The sequence below is a fragment of the Phalacrocorax carbo genome, chromosome Z (assembly GCF_963921805.1).
Source record: "Phalacrocorax carbo chromosome Z, bPhaCar2.1, whole genome shotgun sequence".
NCBI classification, from domain to species: domain Eukaryota; kingdom Metazoa; phylum Chordata; class Aves; order Suliformes; family Phalacrocoracidae; genus Phalacrocorax; species Phalacrocorax carbo.
In genome coordinates, this window is record NC_087548.1 from 83581496 (window position 1) to 83597281 (window position 15786).

At 38.2% G+C, this 15786-nt stretch overlaps 1 protein-coding gene across 2 annotated transcripts in view; it reads right to left on the reverse strand.

The window, feature by feature from the left end:
* Window positions 1–15786, reverse strand: part of ARB2A (ARB2 cotranscriptional regulator A) — a 282286-nt gene that overhangs the window by 207773 nt on the left and 58727 nt on the right. For both annotated transcript variants that reach the window (XM_064437772.1, XM_064437773.1), the window contains 2 exons: window positions 13066–13131; window positions 5167–5358 (listed from right to left, as the gene is read on the reverse strand). In XM_064437772.1, the coding sequence (XP_064293842.1) occupies window positions 5167–5358; window positions 13066–13131 (258 nt within the window). The remainder of the gene's footprint in view (window positions 1–5166; window positions 5359–13065; window positions 13132–15786) is intronic.

Genomic DNA, 15786 nt, shown 5'->3' on the forward strand with positions numbered 1-15786 from the left:
TCTAAAAAACTCATCCAGATTCTTTGAAGAAGCTATTTTTCTCGTGCTATTACCCTTACGTCAAGTATTAATTCTCCTTTAAATAATAGTAAAAGTATCTAGGCCAACTTAAAGTGTGCTGAATTTGAAACCAGGCAACAATTCTTGGATGTTGTTTTTTTTAAAAAATAATAAATTTTAGAAGAAAAATCAAATAACTGACAGTTGCTGTGACTGAATTTTATCAGCATCCTTGGGACCACAGCTATCTTAGGTAACAAAGGTACTGAATTTCCAAAGACACAGAAAGCATCCAACAGTTTCTTTGTACTCGTGTAGTAAGCTGATGTCCGCTTTATTCCCTAGAAGAATGGCATCAAAGATAAGAGTACTCCAAAATTCTTCTCAATGTCCAAACTTAGGTAAGCTGAGCTCCTGTTTCCCCAAAGAAGAAACTTCCTCTGCTAAGTAGCTGGACATCAGCTCCTCCTTACCCAACGCTCAGCGGACTTTAGGCACAGAATCTGCTTCTCCAGTCACTACGGAAGGAATGCTCTCGCACGGAGCAGTGGCCAACTTCTGCACCCCTTCTTGATTGTTCCCCTATACCACTGGTATCACTTGTACACCTCCTACACAAATCTTTAGGTTACCACCCGTGCCGCTACCACTCAGCGATGAACCGGAGAAGCATTACTCCTCATAACCTCCTCCTGAAGAGCCTGGTGACACGTCCTCACAGAGAACATGGGAGCCCCAGACCTACCTAAGTGGAACCAGGAATGTATATCCTTAACTCTTGACAGCCTGAGTAAATGCCCTCATCACCAAATTAAGGATTTACCTCTGCCTCCCACCATCTCCTCCTGGCGCTGCTTCAGCCATTGTATATATGACTGAATAATAACTGATCTGAGAAGAGCCCGACCCTATGGACAGCGAATGAGACATTTACGTAAAAGACTGAAATTCCTCTTCTAGTTTACATTTCTTTATTTATATAATTTACATTTGTTTATTTATTAAAAAATGGAATAGCTTCAGTGCGGTATTGTCATTATAAGCAGAATAGTCCCTCATTCCCAGAGGACTTGAACTTCAGTCTCACGCATCAGATGACTGCTTCTGTCAAAAAATCAGTATTTCCCACTGCAGAAAGTTTCAGTAGAAAAGTTCTGTTTTAACAAACCTATGCAATATTTATTTCGTACCATATTTATAGAAAATTGTCATATTTTTTGTTTTAAATATCTTTATAGTATTTTTTATGATCTTAATTAAGCCTTTCTTTCTGCCTTCTTGCTTTATATTATCACATTTGCCTTTTTTATACCTGTTTTTCGAAACCAGATCTTTTCCTACCATGTTTTAATATATTTACACATATCTGTCTCTCACCTTCTATACGCTTTTCTCCCCCCTCCTTTTCCTACAGTCTGTTCTCTATCTTGTCGCTTGTTTGTGCCCCTCCTTTCATATTTCAAAATCTCTTTTACATGATGAGGCTTGAACTTCCGAATGACCGCATTAATCTTACCTCTTCACATAAAACCTTGTGAACTACTCCCAACACCTATTACACAAAAGATTGAATCTACACAACAGAACTTGATATAAAAGATGGAAGAAGTATTACCTACAGCACCCACCCAGATGAAAAGGAAAAACACATTTCTAGCTACTCAAATTCCCACCAGGATATTTCTCCTTGGATCTTTTCTTTCCAGTGCGTATCAGCCCCAAAACGCTAGAAGGATGATAAATTTTAAGCCTTTACATTGCTCCCTTATTCCATACATGCTTTAAGAGAAGGTTTTAATATTTTTCTTCTAAGTCTTGTACGGGAGAGAAATGGTTTCTTTTCTTCCCTTAACTTCCTGGTTAGGAGAGCAGTATCAGTCCACCGCTCACTGATAACTCCAGCTTTTCCTTCCTTATTTTCAGTTTTTTCCACAAAATGAATTGAAAATTGCCTGTGGTAGTCTCATCACTCTCCACAGAGAAAAGCAGTAGAGAAAGAAGCATGGTTTTGACCTACCTAGATAGACTTTTGTTTACCTGTTTGGTTTTGTTTTAAGGCAAGCAGAGGTGATATTTCTGATCAAGTTTCCACACAAAAAAAAACATTTAAGCATGACTTTTACAACTTTTATTTTTTTTAAATGAAAACCTAGTCTCCAGCAAATGTTTTAAGCTACCTGCATATGTTTCACACTCACAACAGATCAGTGGAATTTTCAAATCCTAGATACTATTATACACTTCAAATTCACACATTTTACTGGAAAAAAAAAAAAGGTAAAAGAATTAAAAAAAAATCCCTGTTCTCCTGTCATCAGCACTGTAATCTCATGCTTTGATAAGATCTGCTGGTTTCATTCAAGGACCAGAACTCTTCTTAGAAGAAACACTGGAAGAGCATGGAAAAGCGTTCCTTAATTCAAACTGGCAATGTTGCATGAGGAGTTATCACAATTTTCATTCAGGCCATTTACCGCCTAGGCCAGTTATTTTCATTTCATGAGAGACAGAAGTGCCTAAATCAACTAGAGGATTGAACACCAGAAAACCCAGAAAAGGATGCAATTTTTATTATTATTAACTAAAATTGGAGTCCTTATACTCACTCTACCATAATTTCCTGTATTTGGAAGAGTAATTTATATAATCTGTACATGAAGTAGACACGATATCACCGTGTAACTATCTGTATTCTCTTTTTAGTCACAACATAATGATTCCAAATACCTTCAGTGGGGTTAGACTTCCATAAAATATTGCCTTATCTAACCAGATACACCTGCAGTTCCTACTACAGTGATTACAGGATACAAAAGCCAGTAATCCAACTGACTGTGATCTAATCTTCATTTTGCATGAAAAAAAAAATTGCAAACACTATGTGTTATAAACATGTAGTACATTTACCATAATTTTAAGATGCACAAAAAGGGAGAATGGCTTTTACAGTAGCTGCAATTACTCAGCTAAAGAGAACTATGAATTTAAAATCCATGTTAAGGAAGATGGAAGTCAAAAGATAAGATCACAAAGTCTGTGTTCTAGTTTTGGCTGGGACAGAGTTAATTTTCTTTATAGTAGCTAGTACAAGGCCGCGTTCTGGATTAGTGCTAAAAACAGCGCTGATAACCCAGGGGTGTTTCCGTTCCTGCCAAGCGGGGCTTGCACAGAGCCAAGGCCTTTCCTGCCCCTCACCCCACCCCACCCGCGAGGGGCTGGGGGCGCACAAGGGGCTGGGAGGGACACGGCCGGGACAGTGACCCCAGCTGACCCCAGGGATGTCCCACACCGTATGACGTCACACCCAGCACATAGAGCTGGAGGAGAAGGAGGAAGGGGGGACACTGGGACTGGTGGCGTTTGCCTTCCCCAGTCACCGTTGGCCGTGATGGAGCCCTGCTCTCCTGGGGATGGCTGAGCACCTGCAATTCCTTGCTTTGCTTTGCTTCCACGCGCAGCCTTTACTTTACCTGTTAAACTGTCTTTATCTCAACCCACGAGTTTTCTCACTTTTACCCTTCCGATTCTCTCTCCCATCCCACCAGGGGCAGGGAGCGAATGGCTGCGGGGGCTGAGCTGCCAGATGGGTTAACACACAACAGTCTGATATCCCAATGTGATCGAATGATTACATCTTTTTAAAGAAAATTTCTCATCCAACCTTTTCATTTTTTCCTGTGTTTTCTAAAGAAGCATTCAAAATGCAGAAATACAGAATCTTTTTTTAAGGTTAATTACCATTTGAGGGAACAGAGGTCTGATCTCTGTAACACTGGCATAATCATTACATAAAATAAGTAAAAATAACAAAATAGGAAAGGAACTATAACTCTCCTCAACTAAAAACACTCTCTTAAAGATTATATGTTTGTTTAGGGATAGTATCCCAGTTTTAAATGCTCATTCTCTCATGTTAGTCAAGACAGCAGCGTCTCTAGGAAAGAACAAAAATGCAGGCATCACTGTGAGAATTTAAGTAGCTAGAGCTCTTTGGATTTCTTGGGAAAGGTTCTGGGACTTGCACTCTAGAAATTAACCTCCTACGCTGGACCTACCGCACACCTATATTACATTCAATAATCCTAACAGGTTTTTTTTTTTCTGCTTCTGAGTCTTGATTTAAAGTGAACAAAAACTTTATGTTAAAAGAAGGCAAGCATCACTTTCACAAGGCTAGGTTTCTTTTCACACAAAGTGTAGTCTGGTGCTTTGTTAGCAGATTATAAAAAAAACCCAGAACGTAATGGTCCGAAGATTTAATATGCTTCCTTTCTTTGCTATATTAAGAAGAGAAGAAAACATGTTTGAGAACCATTTTCTATACTGAACACTTTAAAGCCAGCTGCAAATACTTCACCTTCATTTAGCAAAATGTGTAACAATCAGAGTGACAACACTGGTATTTAGAGTAGAATATTAGCTTAACTTGGTAAATATAACAGAAATAGTGACTCTCAAATGGGCTTTTCTAATGCTTACTACAGGAAGTTTCATTTAGGTAGCAGGGCACAAGAGATGAGTTACACCTACAAAGTTCCAGTGTTAAAAACATTATAGAAACCGTGCATTGCCTCTCACATAGATGTAAATGTAACAAAATAGTGTCCATAAAATGTAAATGTTTTTTACTGTCAAGTATAGATAGGTGAATCAGAATGAATCAGTATTCAGCGTAAAACTGAAAAAGACTGTGCCTCTAATAAATTCAGTACAAGCCTAGCAAAAAAGCCTGCTGTTATCATGAAAGCTCATGTTATCATGAGATTACAACAGACGTTGAGTGAGAATACGCACAAATTTAATGAAATGTAAAAGAAAACACTTCAAATAACAACAAATTTCTGTAGAGCCTTGTATTGCATCTCATCGCCTGCTAAGGGCTCTTGTCACGTTAGCTGCCACATTCAACTACACGGCAGTGCCGCCACAACAGCATAACATACAAGTAGAATTTTTTTACGGTAAGAGATACACTTGTTTCCATTAGAAAAATGTTCTGAAAAAAACCAAGCAGGTATTCCCATCATAAATAAAATGATCATGTAGGGAAATACTGAACACTGTTCAACAAATTAAAACATCACATATTTAGAGCTCTTCGTACGCAGGCACGCACGTGCACTTGCATATGGACACGGAACCGTACGTACATATACTTCCACTTACCTCAGTAGCTCTCTTTATATATGGTATCTGCGTGCCACTGTCCAGATCTTCATTAATTATAAGCCTCCGAGCCCACTGACCCGCTCTGACAACGCCGTTACCATGAATTAGGACCAACAGCTTGTCAGGGTTTGTTAATGCATCTTCACTCATAAAGATAAAGCTCTTTGGTTCACTCTCAGTTGCATCAACCTGGAATTACAGACAACACGTACTTTTATACATCAGTAAAATTTTTTTAAAAGAACATCTGTAGTCATGAAGTTACCCACCAAATTGATATAAAAACTTTCACTGTCTAGCAACTATTTGTATGCCTATTATATGGACTAATGTGTGCCCAGTACTAAGTTAAAATAAAACCAAAACTAATACCTGTACAATGTAACTTCAAAACATAAAAATATACGACAGTTTAGAACAGTAATCCAAGAGGGATTTAAATTAAAAAAAAAAAGGGGGGGGGTGTAAAAATTACGCTAAAGCTTCTTTGCCTGAAGCAACAATAAAAGTCTTACATAATATGGAAAAAATCCTACAGTTCCATCTCAGCCACCTCAACATAAATACCCAATAAGCCACGTATGAACCAGTATTGTAAATTTGTCTATTATAAATGGAATATGATAAGCCTAATAAAATATAAAAATCCAATCTGGGTCTAAACAATGGCTTCATTAAAAGTCCTGCACCTGGGTCAAAGCTTAGCTACTTTGCTACAGGAACAACCAGCTTTGATAATAAACCATTAATAAACCATAATCTATTTCCAAGTTTTGTCCTTACATTAGGTATTAAAGTAGCACTTTTTATGCAATAGAAACAGAAGCTCCATAAAACAGGTCTACACTTGGTTTAGCAAGCCTGGCTCAAGGCAAAAGAACTGTGCTGGTGTAAACACCGCGAGGACCGAAAGAAACATCCCATCTACTTATTTTTCCCTTTCTACCATATGAATACATAGAAAAGGAAGAAGAGAACAGGCAAATCTCCCCATCCTACTGTACTCCACACCCCACGACCCCTGCAGACTAACCACACAGCCACTTGGAACAACCCTGGATTGTCTTACGCTCTGCAACAGCGATGAAAGCAGGTTGGGATATGAGCCATAAGGTGAGACAGGAGGAATGGCTGTTTGGAATATGTCAGTTTTATTCTCTATGTGGGTATGTATTCTTAATTACCCTTACTTTAGGAAAAATTAATTCCGCGTGAACCTCCAGACTTTTTGTAATGCAAGTCCTATCTCATACTTTTTCAATGAAGCCAACGAGGCTACCTAAACAAAAGGCATTCCAAGCTGGAGGAACGGTCACGTCTCTCTTGCACATCTGCCATCACACCGAAGGCTTTATTCCCCACTCCAAAGTGACGTTAACATCTCACGTGCCTCAGCTTGCACTTCCTACACCAGGAAATGTCCTCACCTTCTCTCATACTTTGTGAGAAAACATGGCAAAAAGCACCTTCTGTTGAAAAGAGTTTAGAATATGTAAGTACGATAGGTACTTACTGGGGCTACAGATCTCATTGCTGCTTCGGAAGTAGTACCGATATCTTAAAATTTAACATGGCTTAGGTAAAAAGTCAGACAACACTATATCTTAGTACTTGGCAAGATGCAATTGACTTTTGCAGGTAAACTGAATACTTATGATACTGCAATTAAGAAAAAACATTGTGAATTTGTGTTTCAGACAGAGATATAACAGCTCTATGTTTTTAGTATTTATGAACTAATTTTTAATTCAGTATTTAGGAAATTCTACCACTTAGTAATCATATGCACTAGAAGATATAACTAGTTCATACTTCTGCCAATACGTTAATTTAAAAAAAGTTAAAAATATCTACCAAGGTCATACAAAATAACTCTTCATTCTCTTCCTCAAATTAATCATACTTAGAAACTTTTTTTCAAGCTAATTTGTCTTCAAACAGTAGTAATTCATTAGATCAAGCTTTCACCAAAGAATGCACATAAAGGCCACTCCTGTGCACAGCCTTACTTTACTGGCAAATCAACGTAAAATACCATTTAGTGCTAGACACACTGAGTCTGCATAAAATAATTAATGTTTATTAGCCACTTTCTCTTCTGGACCTACTCGTGAACACTTATTTCTGATCCTTTATTTAAACACAAATCAAGCAAATTCAGTCAAAAGCTGAACTTCAATTAGTTTAATTCAACAATTTGACTCAACACTGTTATTCACAAGCAATAACAATCTCCCAATAACCTGTAGCTAGGAATGTCAAACCAATCTAAATTCTGCTGATAATTTAATGTTTCAAAGTACTGCTTAAGGTTTAATTTTCCTTTTCCAACGCACAACTATACCTTATGGTTTATGAATGTGTGCAGTTACGGTGAATTCTCCAAGTTACGCACTCTACATACGTTATGACATTCTTAAGGTTTTCAAACAGTGAATTAATTTTTCCGTATGAGTTCTGTCTCAAATGAGCCATTGCCTAATACAGTAGTACCAGTCTACAGAATACTTCAGCAGCATGCTAGTTATTATTTTGCACAGTTGATATCAATATATAGGGTAAGATCAAACTACGCTTGAGATCTAATCTTACTGACATTCATGCTACCACATCGACATTGACTCAATTTTAATTTCTCAGCTGTTACCAACCCAAGATGCATGAGACTTGACTAGGCTCTCGGGGTCTTCTATTTCGTATGTTTCAAGTTTTTAAGAGTAAGATTGAATGTTAAATTCTTAAAGGGAAAACACCCACTAATATTTTTCTTATTCCAGCTAAGAAACACAATAAAAATTATGAGCCTAGAGCCTACGAACAAATGAAACAGGTGTCACTTGTGACTGGAGGAAAGAACATGGCAAATAAATGGAACTGAAACTGAAAAGAGTCAAAAAGATTGTGAGAATAGTGAGCAGCTGGTGGAGAGAGAAAACTGCTCATTTGCTTCGCAAGATAAGAAAGTCTTCTGTTACATGGTTCTACATAAAGCTCGTTAACTCACTTATGTTACAGTCTTCACAATATTGAGTACCCTGATTTATAATTTTTCACTCAACATTGTAGAAAATGAAAACTGATGATCAATACTACAAGCAGCTAATTAGCATTTGGCGATTACCACAACTAACTTAACACACCTAAAACTGCTGGAATTTTTACAAAACGAGTATTGACTAGACTTAGGTAACTAAATAGCCAAAAGGAACATGCAGTGGAGAAAAGAGATCATTGTTTCTTACAGAAAAATATTATCGGCTGTCTAGTAGATCAACAAAACTACTGAGTGAAGTTTTACCTACTGAAGTGAAAGAGCAAAGCATTGATAAGTTAGAAGATTCTGCAAAGTGAGACCTTTCAGTGCCACTGTCAATAAAACATGTTAGTAATTATTTAAACTTCCATCTCAGGCCTTCCCAGAAGCCGTTAAAGATGTATTTAATACAGAAGCACCCTCTATTTGTCCTCAACAGCTAAAGAACAGCAAAGATCAATCACTGATTATGCCATTAAAACTAGAGAAATACAAAGACTTCATCTGGATGAAGAAATTGCAGTCTTCTTTATATTCATAATATAACCTTCAATGGAGCACAAAATGAGAAATTTAGAAGAAATAATTGAATGGCTTCTCCCTGAATCTGAGTCTCTTCATTTACATTTTCAAGTCCAGTAGTATATGCTGAACATTAAGAGAACCAGAGTACTTTACAGTAACAAAAATGCAATATGCATCTCAGCCTCCCTGTGTAGGAAAAAAATGTTCAGATTTATGTTTTGTCAGAGATGCTGACATAATAAAACAATGGGCGACTTTTCCTGATTTCTAAACCGCTCTTGTTTTCATACCTGAAAAGAAATTTACAAACAATTGTGTCCACAACTGAAGCTGTCACCTGAGAAAGCAAGAATAAAGGCAGCAAGCTGGACTTTGCACATGTGGTTGAAATTAAGAAAGATGAGGGAACATGAAATGCTGCCATCCAAAACCTCTGAAGTACAACATTTCCGTACAACACTAAAATCATGCTGAAGAAAAAAAAATAGTATTCAACACAGTCCTGAATTGCATTTCATATATTCAAACACCATTACACTGTCTACTTCATTATCAACTGACAGGAAAAGGAAGGCCAATGCACCAACTTTCCGATCACCGGTGATAAAGTTCAGAAAAAACATGTTCTCGTATTCACCTCCGGCATGTTCATATAATAAGGTTGTGTTCATAAGAAGAGCCATCCTGGACAGACCAAGGTCCCAGGGTCCCGTTTCTGACAACTGGCAGCTTGCTTACAGGAACAGCACGAGAACAGAGTCGTTATAGAAGGATTCTTCCCTGATTTTGGCCACCGGTAACTTTGGAGCCTCCTGAGCCAGCGTTTATAACTGGACAAGCATGTACAATAGTTCAATGCACCCATCCCACCTTAGTATTGTCAAATGGTTTTTTTGAATGCATTTATACCTTTCCCCGTGATAATATTCTGTGGCAATGAGTTCCACAATATAATTGGGACGTATATGAAACAGTACTGCCTCCCTTTCAGTAGAGATCTCCTGCCTGATAATTTAAACTTGATGCCCCTTAGCTTCTCTATTATGAAAAAAGCAAAAAACCATTCCCTATTCATCTTCTCTAGACCTTTCATGATTTTACAGATTTGTCATATTCCTTCCTCAGTCATCTATTTTCCAAGCTGAAGAATCTTTGTCTATTCTTTCTTTGTCTGAAAGGCATTTAATGTCTGTGATCATCCTTGTAACCCTCCTCTATTTTTTTTTTTTAAATTCTTCATATCCTTTTTGATATGGTGTCCAGACTACATGCAGTGTTCAAGATGGGGGCCCACATAATGAGTGGAATGATGATGTTTTTCTGTTTTGTTCTCAACACCTCGTAATTCCTAACATCCTATTTGCTTTGAGGGTTTTTCACTGCCATTGAGCACTAACTGATGTTCTCAGAAAACTATTCACAATCACTCCAAGCTCTTTCCTGAGTTGTAATAGCTCATTTAGAGGCCACCATTGTGTTTACAGAGTGAGTTATTTTCCCCATAATTTCACATTTACCAGAATTGAATCTCATGTCATTTCATCATCCAATCATTCAGCATCATGAAATAATTCCCCAACTCATCACAATCTGCTTTAGATTTAAGTATTCTAAATAATGTTAGGAAAAACCAGCAAAGTTTGTTAGCTTCTATTAATTCCTTTTTTCCTTTTATTCACAACTATGTCAGTGCAGGCCTTAATAACACTGCACCAGTAACAACTCACTTAATCTGTAAAATATGAACACCTTTTTTTGCTTTTAACCAATTATTAACTCATAAGGGGACTCCCTCCTCCTGTGCCATGACAGTGTGTTTTTTTAAAAGCTTGTTGACAGTTTGTTGGAAATCCATCTACTCTTTCACTGACAAGATCTTTCGTTTCCATGTGATCTCTGACTCCTTCAATGAATTCTAGTAGAGCTTTTTTAAAAAGAAGCCTGTACTGACTTTTCCCCCAATATATTATTTCCTCCTGGTACACAGGAATCACTATGAATCACTCCTGGAGGCCTTTCAAAGTCTATCAGATTTGCTCTTTTTCCATTCCTCTGACAAAAATAGCTGATTTCAGCACTGGGTTTCATTCTAGTTGGTTGTTCTGCAGCCCTATAGTTGACTTCTTATAGTACCCTGGTCTTAAAAACCATCTCATCCTGGAATTTGATTATTGTATGATATATCAATTTGTTCTCAGATCTCCTCTACTGGTATGTCAAATTTCAGGTCATTCCTCAGAATTATAACCTGTTTAAAAGCAATTTAATAATATTCAAGTGTGGAAACTGGACAAAATACATTGGAAATAACCATGTCAGTTTTTCTCATTTGAGCTGAGCATTCCTTTTGCATGCAGCTCATCTATTAGCCTCATCAGTTCTCTTTTATTATTAGACTTTACAGCCGTAACAAGCTCCTCAAATTCAGTTTTGGGTGATCTTACTCTGTTTTATACGTAACTTGCCAACACTTACACTCTCTTCTATTTTCCTCACTTGTACAGGACTTACTCTTGCTGCAAGCTGCCTTATTACTTCTCTTAGCCTCCTTTACTAGTTTAAACTGGGTTTCTTTGTGTTGTTACTTGGCAGTCTGTCAGTGGTGATTTGAACATAGCCTTTAGACAGGTCTAATTTCTTACCTTCTACATACATTGTTTCATTTCTCTCACTTTTGTAGTCCTCTTCATAACCTATTTTTGACTGTAGTGAGGGCTTCCTACACATAATCGTCATTACTACAGAATGGTGCTCGTACTTTGTGCCAAGTTTTCCATGCTGCTCACAATTAAACAGCTGCATATATTGTGTGAGTTCTTACTTTGCTCCAAAATGAAACTGAATTCTGACACTTTGCAGAATCTGGGAGTAATACATTTGAGAACAGCTTACATGTACCACTGTCAAACTACATCACCACCTCAGTGCTTGCTACGTAATTTATAAATAAAAGTAAACACAGATTAATTCAACAGTGGAAGTTAGACAGGGCCACTCTTCTCCCAAGCCAGACACTCAAATCTCAAAGCTGTGCAGAAGAGTTCCCACCTGCGTGACAGAGGTGATGGAGGTGGTGTAATACTTACTCCAAGTTTGTTCATCTTCATTTTTTGAAGCTAAGAGATCAGCCTTAACGTTGCATTAATTACACGCATATTGCTTTTTACAAAGTGCATTCGAAGAAAGTTGTATAGCCTCAAAATTCAGGCACTTGGAAATTTAGACACGACGGCTTCTTGGTTTGGCAAAGAGAGGTGATGTGGCATGAGGAAGTCTTTCGACCACTACCTGTCTGAACGTGGAGGTGCTCCTTGGTTCACAACTTCCCCAGCAAAGAAAACCAGTAGTGCAAAGAAGTCACAAAGACCACGACCAGCACTGCACGAGGCAGACTGCTGCCATGAACCCAGTCCTGTCTGCACAGGGGAGTCTGAAGCGGGGGAACACCTTCTCAAGCAGCCTCAGGTCTTGGGGCATCAGCACGGCCTATGTGGTTTAGCAGACTGGGAGCGTGGCGGAGAGCTGCTGCTCCCTCTCTGCCTGCTCCAGAGAGCTCCTAGCACAGCGCTCCTTCTGCCCTGACCAGGAGACCCTGGCAGAGCCTCGCTGGGAAGCCTTGAGCAGTTTGGGCAGGTTATCAAAATGTTCCCTGAACACCACCGCTTAGGGAATGGAAATGGGAGCGGTGAAGCATTACGCAACTGTTAAAGGAAATTTTCCTTCCTCAGCCTGAATGGGTTTTCCCCGACTGAATATGAAGGACTGGCCGAGAACAACAGTAATGCAAAAGCTTCTGAAAGACCCTAAGAATCCTTTACGATAGTGATGGAAAACCAACACAGTGCTGCCACACTACAGTCTGCCCTACACTCTCCACTACAGAACATAAAAATGCCTGAACATCGTCACAGTATTACATGTATTTACAAACACTCTCATTTGTGTGCTTTGGGGAATACTTCATCATTTCCAAGGACTGATCATATATTCTCACCAAACAACGGCAGTACCTGGTATTACGTACATGTTACTGAAAAAGTGTGTTTTAAAAAACAGGCTTGGAGCAGCTGACTGAAAGTCAATTTGAGTTTATTCCTCTATCAAAACTACCACATTTTGAAAATTCTCGTATGTGGTAAGGCAAGGAAACCTCGGCTGGAGAAGTCCAACACAGAAGTGGGGTGGAACTGCGCCTCCAGGTGCTGCACGCAAAGGCAGCGTCCTGAGACGATGCCCTGCACAGAGCCTTGGCACAACTTGTCCTCATCGGAGTGCTGGATTGCCTTTTACACATCCAAACAAACAATGTGTTCAGGAAAAAAAAAAATTATACTTACTGGGAGAGTTACTTTCTTCAAGTGGCATTCCTTTTGCAGTAGTTCATAAACATATTTCGTAATGATCTGGAAGGAAAAAAAAAAAGAAGATGAAAAGAAATGCAAGCGGACGGTAAACCACTTACAGTAATGACATATCCAGGCAGACAGCTTAAAGGATAGTTGGTTGAACTTATAAGGGCTTGTATATGTTTTGCCACTTATCTTTACTATACCACTAATTATAGAAATTGGAGCTTTACACAAAAAGGTCCTCTCTGTCCCTCAGAAAAGGCTGCTTGCCAGTACAAAGAAATTCTAACCGTACCTGTGAATCCATCACGTGCTGCTGTGTGAATAATTATGTGCCTCAAAACTAAGGATTATAACCAATTAATATATACTCAGGGGCACAAGAAAGGCTCTCTTTGGCAAAGAAATACTTTAAAAGCATTTTTTCCATAAGCAGGACTCCTGAAACCCCCTCCCCTGCAGGTTCACTTCATGAGCTACATGGAGAGCAGATCTTTAGTCACCCTCAGCACAAGTTGCCTTGCCATTTCTTTTGAGCGAACAGGGGAGGGATGGGTCAAAGGTTTCTAAACAGAAGAGAAACCCTGACTGATTCCCCACTATGGGGGAGTTTAAGTCTCTTGTCTCCATGTAGAAATAAAATTGAAATTTTAGACGTGAAACAAAAGGAATTATTTCAAAAAGCAACAACAACAACAAAAAAATCTACCTAGTCACAAGGAAAGATTTGCCATCTCAAATACAACAAAGTTGTTCACACTTCAAAAGCTTCAATATCTAGGGAAATTTTTTTTCACCTTTATATATTCTAAGAAAAATGGAAATGCAGATGTAAAAACTTTCTGACTATTATTAATTTGGGAATTAAGCTGAGGAACAAACTAAAGCACTTTGTCCATATGGGGCTGTAAAAACGGGTTGGAAGTAACTGCCTGGATTTCACTGGCTACAGGAGTTAAAAAAAAAAAAAAAAGAAAAAAACCGGCAAATTAAAGAGGGAAAAAAGTGCTCATTAAGAGCCTCAAATAGCGCTTGCCTTCCCTTTAAAGCTTGGGGAATTATGTTTAAATTCCAGACAGGACAAGATTTAAGTCCCAAAATATTAATCCAAGAATATCTGGGTACAAACCCAGCTGGTATTCTTTAGTCCAACCCCTCAAGGCCACAATTACAGCCATCTGAACCCACAGCATATTAAGCCACAACAGAAACGTCGCTGTAACAAAGCTCTCAAGTGATGGCATCTTAACAACGCACTATGAACTGAGCAAGTAGGAGCCAGGGTATCATAAACTTCAATTTTAATTTTCCAAATGCACAATTACCAAATAAAGTTTCAATGAAGTCCAAAAGTTTTCATTATGTACATGTGAGCAAACACAATATGCAAACGTTTGGAACACATTTGAACAAATTAGAGGTACTGATGAAAGCTAATTAGAAATGTTGGCGCGTGCCCCTCCCTTCCCTTCACAAAAACCCAAAGTCTTTATTAGGATTATGTGAATTCTTCGCAACCCAGCTCAAATATGTTTATTGATAGAATTATGTTCAAAAAACTTTATGGTTTTAAAGAAAATCAGTCTTACTGAACATTACTATCTACAGGGAAACTGCATTTGGAGAAGGAATTTAGCTGTGAGCGATGAGTTGATTTAAGACATGTTTATCCCCAAAGCAGTATGTTAGGAACATGCATACAGTGTAATTTTACCTTCAGGGCCAAACTTTTTATGGTTCACCGAAATCAACTTCAGTGTAATACCAACAAGTAAAGCAGTTAAGTTCCTGCAGTCTCAGATGCTGATGTTGTACAGACATTAAAATGAGTGTAATGATAATATGGCCTCAAAAATAGAAATTTTATTTTCACTCTAAATCCAGGCATCTACTAACTGTCAAAAACACTAAAAGAACACTTGGTAAAGGGGAAAAAAAAATGTTATAAAGAAAATATATTTTAGACACCACTTGCAAAAATCTACCCTTTTTTTGCAGCTATGTGTATCTATTTCTTCTATTCTCTCTCATCTATTTAGACGGTGATGTCTTCAGGGCAGAAGTAAACCTTTACTCATTTTTTCCACAGCCTGGTTCAATGGGGCTCTCATCCTAACTGGCTCTTTATGCACTACTCTAATACAATAGTTGTATCAGCCTTTAAATTGGGCCTGTTGAATGAGTAGAGCACTCTGGTATAGCGAAGACTTAACCTAATGAATGCTTTTAATAAGAGTAAATATGAAGAAAGACATAGCAAGGTGGGTCTCCACGGCCCAGACAGACTTGAGGAAAACTACTGCAAACTGCCCCAGTGTATATAAGACCAGAAAGGGTTTTTTTGGCAGTGGAAGGTCCACAAGTTGAGTGATATCCTAGCAATGGCCAGTACCATGTCAGCTGTAAAGGATGGAAGGTGATACATAAGTTTTCTTGAAGTAGCATCAAAGCCCAAAACTTCCCAGGTTTGAAAACATCATCATAATGGCCAGGTTTCCTGCACTTCACATAGGTATACCTGGAACATCTAGCAAAATCCTGTCCTTTCTAGGAATATGGCTGCAAGTCCTGAAAATCCCACAAATCCAACATTACTTTCAGAATTTTATGCCTGTAATTAATTCCTGTGATTTTATGGATGATCTATAATTTTGAAAATATTACTTTTAAATAGATTTTCTATAGGCATTAGAAAGAGGACAGAACTCT